This window comes from Epinephelus lanceolatus, chromosome 21 (assembly GCF_041903045.1).
Source record: "Epinephelus lanceolatus isolate andai-2023 chromosome 21, ASM4190304v1, whole genome shotgun sequence".
Lineage (NCBI taxonomy): Eukaryota > Metazoa > Chordata > Actinopteri > Perciformes > Serranidae > Epinephelus > Epinephelus lanceolatus.
The window spans coordinates 18,645,407-18,650,238 of NC_135754.1; the positions used below are offsets into that span (position 1 = coordinate 18,645,407).

Consider the following 4,832-nt stretch of genomic DNA (forward strand, 5'->3'; position numbering starts at 1 on the left):
TAACTGAGATGCTTATGCTTCTGAAAATGCTTGAGCTTTATTTCAGGTGTTCCTATTTTTAAATTGGCTGCAATTTCATTTTCCAATATGCATTTACCAGCAATACTTAAGAGTTCCTGTTCATGAATCCAACCGGTTTCCTACATAACTCTTTGAAAAAAAAAAAAAAACCTCCCTCTGAACGCACAGTCCTCTGCTTATCTATCAGCCCCTGTGCATTCTTCGAGGGAGGTAAAGCCCTAAGGCCCACTGAGATGTCACATAGAGGCGGTGTCAGTGCAGCAGCCTGATGGGTTGAGCTAATAAAAAGAGGGAGCATGAAACTCCACAGCTGTTTTCACACACACAGGAGGTCCAGGTGCGTCAAAAGGTAAGACACTCCCCTGCTCTGGTCAACTGGATTCAGCTGCGGCCGGACTTGATTGTCTGAGACGGGCTCTGTGCTTTTTGGCGCAGTTTAAGGGTCCCTGTCGTCTTCTTTATGGGGGTTGGCATTTTTAAATTCTGCATTAAATTGTGATTATTTTAATGATTTATTATTATTATTATTATTATTATTATTATTAAAAAAAAAAAAAAAAGCTGATCTGATATATAAGATTTGTGCGTAATTGTAGAATTGGTTTTGCCAAATTGCCAATTTGAAACCCAACACAATAAGGCAATTATTCAGATATTTGCATGGTCATGGGTGCATTTTCTTGTCGAGGATTTAATGTTGGTGCACATTTGTTTTGGTGAGGAAAAAACTTGAGGGGTTTTATTTTGGCATCTTACATGAAGTGATGCTCTCTCTCTGTGCGCCCTCGCGTAATTGGCGAATTGATTGCATTGCGCATGCTGAGCCAATTTGAAACCCAGGTTATGTGATGCTATTTGAAACCCACAAATTGTGCATTAAATTGTTTTTATTTTAATGATTTTAAAAAAAGCGGATGAGATGTTTAAAATGTGTGCGTAATTGTGGAATTGGCGGCATTTGACAATTTGAAACCCATAATCACTTACATTAGAGGATTTATTCTCTTATGAAGAAATATGCATGGTTATAGTTGCATTTTGTTGTCGATGATTTAATGTGGGTGCTCGATTGTTTTGCTGAAAAGCTTTTTTTTTTTTTTTTTTTTTTTTTTTTTGTCTGTTAATTTAGATGAACTGGTTTGTGGCTGCTCTCACTCTGTGCGCCCTCGTGGTCAGCACCCACGGTGCTACAGGCACCATCGGTAGGTACCCACCCCTCATTTTTAAATCGAGTCTTTGAGTAAACGTTGCATTTCCGACTGTCATAAGGGACTTATGCATTTTCCCCTCTCCTCCAGCCTGGTGTTATCACGAGCCAGCCTGCAGTGAGTAATTTCCATCCATCACTAAACGGTCACAGTACCACCTCAAAACAACTGCTCCTCTTCGGCTACTAAAAGTCTTTCTCCTTTTTTTCTAGATGACACTCAGTGGCCAACCATTGCTCCTCAATTTTGCAACGGCAGCCGCCAGTCTCCCATTGACATCGTCACAGCATCTGCCACAGCTAACGCCAACCTGACTGCGTTCACCTTTCACAACTACAGTAGCACGTCAGCTATGCAAAAGATCTCAAACACTGGCAAAACAGGTAAGCAGAGGGTGGAGACAGACAACCTCTTTTAAGTGGTGTCAGATGCTTTGTCTGTATTTGGCTATGTGAGGAGGAAGTGTTGAGTTTTGAAAGAATTTATGATTTTCTCCAGGCTTTAAAAATGCAGTTAGATTTCTTCCTGTCACAAGCCAGGATTGTAGGCTACACACAAAAAATGGATAATTTTCCCATTTCCAACCAATTGATTCTCTTCCAGTCAAAGTCACCCTCAGCAATGTTGGTGTATCAGGAGGAAACCTGCCTGAGGCCTATGACAGCCTGCAGTTCCACTTGCACTGGGGTAATGGCAGCGCCGTCCCTGGCTCCGAGCACACAGTGAATGGCAAGCGCTACCCCATGGAGGTAACGTACAGTCTTCATTTCATGTTCAGCTACAAGTTTTGCCATTAAATTCATATTCTAATATTTTCTTTACTTCACTTCCCCAGCTACACATTGTGAACAGCAGGTCGTCCTTTAATGGGAACACAACTCTAGCTATTGCAAATTCAACCGGACTTGCTGCTCTTGGTTTCCTAATTGAGGTGAGAACATTTTAATTACAAGTTTTCACATCCAGTTTCTGTTCTGTGCAGAAATTGTTTCATAAGCGTTGGAAAATAAAACAACTGAGCCTAGTTAAACCAGTGTTTTCACTTTATAGGAAATGTCAGGTGACGCAACTGGCCAACCTGCAAGCTGGCACAACTTGACCTCCTACCTGACCAGCATCACTAACGCCGGTAGGGAGATATTTTGCTCTTTATTGTGGAGAATTTAATCTAATATTTTTGAATAAAAATGCACCGGCTACAGTTAAGAGATTGTGTTTCTGCACTCAGGTGACAGTGCTACATTGGCACCGGGATTTTCATTGAATGATCTTCTGGTCGGAGTGGACACCACCAAGTACTTCCGCTATCTTGGCTCTTTGACCACTCCCACTTGCAACGAGGCTGTGATTTGGACTGTGTTCAAAGACACGATCAAAGTCAGCAGGGATATAGTGAGTGTTATTTGACTGAGCCTGAGCTGGGAAGCTATGAGTTTTCGATTCCAGAACAGCTGATCAGAATCAGCTCAATCAACTCTGGGTATCTTTTTTTAATGATTATTTTTTTGGGCTTTTGTTGCCTTTAATGGCAGGAGAGAGAGGGAACGACATGCAATAAAGGACTGCGGGCTGAACTTGAATAGAGAACATGACACGCCATGTTTCGGTGGGCGATTAGCCTCAAGCTTAGATGAGTCAAACCCACCTACCTTCATGGAGTATGTTGTCATAGTAAGTGACTCAGGGTTACGCTTAACTGGCTTTATGAAACGGAAAACTCAGTTTCCTCATCTCCGGCTGAACATACTCAGAGTTTTCGCTAATCCTACTTTCTGAAATAGAGCCCAGGATGGTCAACACAAATGCTCTAACAGCCTTTTAACATTCTATTTCCAGATTAACCTCTTCAACTCCACCGTACGCGTCGGCAACGCCTCATCACCTTACCAGGTCAATGTCTACAGGAACATCCAGCCAGCCCTGCCTGTGCAGACACAACCCTCGACCTCCGGCGCTTCCAAAACCTGCTACTCTCTGGGGCTGATGGCGCTGAGCCTTATTTTTGGCAAGAGTTAGAGCCATGAAAGTTTGTGGTGTTGTTGTGGCGTCTCAGTCACTGAAAGCTGTTTGCAATGAGAATACACCCTTTTTTTACCATCATTTGTCACCTTTCCTTGTATGGAGCTAGAACAGGAAGTTTTGGCATCAAGAATAAGATTTGGCATTGGTTCAAGGAAACATGGGCAATTAAGAAAATCCACTGAAAAATAGAACAAGCATTAAAGAATATTTATGTTGATGGGGGGAAAAAAATGAAATGGGGGGAAAAAAAAACAGTGCATCAGAATATCATTTTAATGTCTGCTTTATTTTTCAGTGTCAGTTTTCAATGCTAGATTTTATTTTCACTCCCAAAACTCACTGTCACTGTTCTATCTCCACACCCTTCCCCTTTTCCTATGGTTTGTCTGACTTTACCATCGTCCATACTGTTACTACATAAAGTACACACTTATAAATGCCTCAAATTCAGCGTGTAGGACGCAGTATGCACTTGAGATCACATTCAAGCAAAACTCAGCCTTGCCACCACAAGAACCTTGTTGCTTTCCAACGTAGCTCTATGCATTATTAATACTGTTATCAGGAAAATAATAATATATATGATGACTGCCTTCCTCTTAGCGGTAGTTCATATTGTTTCCAGCTGTAAGCAATTATTTATCTGTAGTCAGATTTTAATCTGTTGTGTATGTTTGCACCTCTTGGTTAATACATGTTAAATGTGATGAAGAATTCAGCATGTTCTGCTGAGATGTCAGGCATAGCTCAGTCTGTTTCTAAGCTGCCAAAGCTACATTCAGGCACCTGACAAAGGGATGCACTATCTATACAAGTTTACCGGGAAGATGTAGTAATGGTACTTTACAAATCCTGCAGTGTAATCAGTGTGTGTCAGTATTTAGTTACTCTAAAATCTGCTAGCCTTTATCTGCCTAGGGTTAAAACTGAAGTCTGTGTTAATTAGATTTTAATTTGAGATTTTTCCTTTTATTTATTCCCTTTTTTTTTGTTACCTTGATTTTATTTTGTCCTCACTGGTGCAGATACTGTCAGCAGATGAGATGTAGCCACATTGCCGAGCTGAACACTAAACGAGACCATGCTGCTTCCATAGTGGGTGTAATGAAGGATTGAGGAGTCGCTCAGTCGAGTGAACACCGTTATTTATCACAACGATTTGTCTATGTTCCATTTTTCCCTTCAGCCTCACACTATTTGCACGTGACAGAACTGTGAGCTCTTGATCTTATGCATCTCTAAATTAAAATGATTTGATGTCAATCTGTTGTCATTTTGTTTTTATTTTAATAATGTGGAACATTTCCAGTGAGTATTCTTTTCAATGGCATTGTGTAACGGCATCAAATTTAATCCCTATTGTTGTTCTTGGCCTGAACTTGGTTCAGACACTTGAGACGTGGCTTTTTGGGAGAGTTCAACTTAAATTTCCCAAAACAGATGACATAAAAGGCTGCTGCTCTTATCAAAGAGGGTGTACTTTTACTTCAACGATCACACTTTGATATTAAGTCACTTTGCTTCCTCATAACTGACGTCTGTGAGGAAGCAAGTGTGGCGCTTTTGCCCTTATCAAATGAC

At 40.9% G+C, this 4,832-nt stretch overlaps 1 protein-coding gene across 3 annotated transcripts; it reads left to right on the plus strand.

Annotated features, from left to right (window-relative positions):
• Positions 1-233: 233 nt before the first annotated feature.
• Positions 234-4,514, plus strand: LOC117246754 (carbonic anhydrase 4-like). Of its 3 annotated transcripts, none has more exons than XM_033610703.2 (9): positions 234-370; positions 1,151-1,223; positions 1,320-1,346; positions 1,442-1,612; positions 1,833-1,978; positions 2,065-2,160; positions 2,280-2,358; positions 2,458-2,621; positions 3,066-4,514. In XM_033610703.2, the coding sequence occupies exons 2-9, from the start codon at positions 1,151-1,153 to the stop codon at positions 3,243-3,245; spliced, it is 936 nt and encodes a 311-aa protein (XP_033466594.1). In that variant the 5' UTR covers positions 234-370; the 3' UTR covers positions 3,246-4,514. The 3 variants fall into 3 exon arrangements, with proteins under 3 accessions (XP_033466594.1, XP_033466593.1, XP_033466595.1); XM_033610702.1 differs by lacking the exon at positions 234-370 and adding an exon at positions 373-487; XM_033610704.2 differs by lacking the exon at positions 234-370 and adding an exon at positions 470-516.
• The last annotated feature ends 318 nt before the right edge of the window (positions 4,515-4,832 follow it).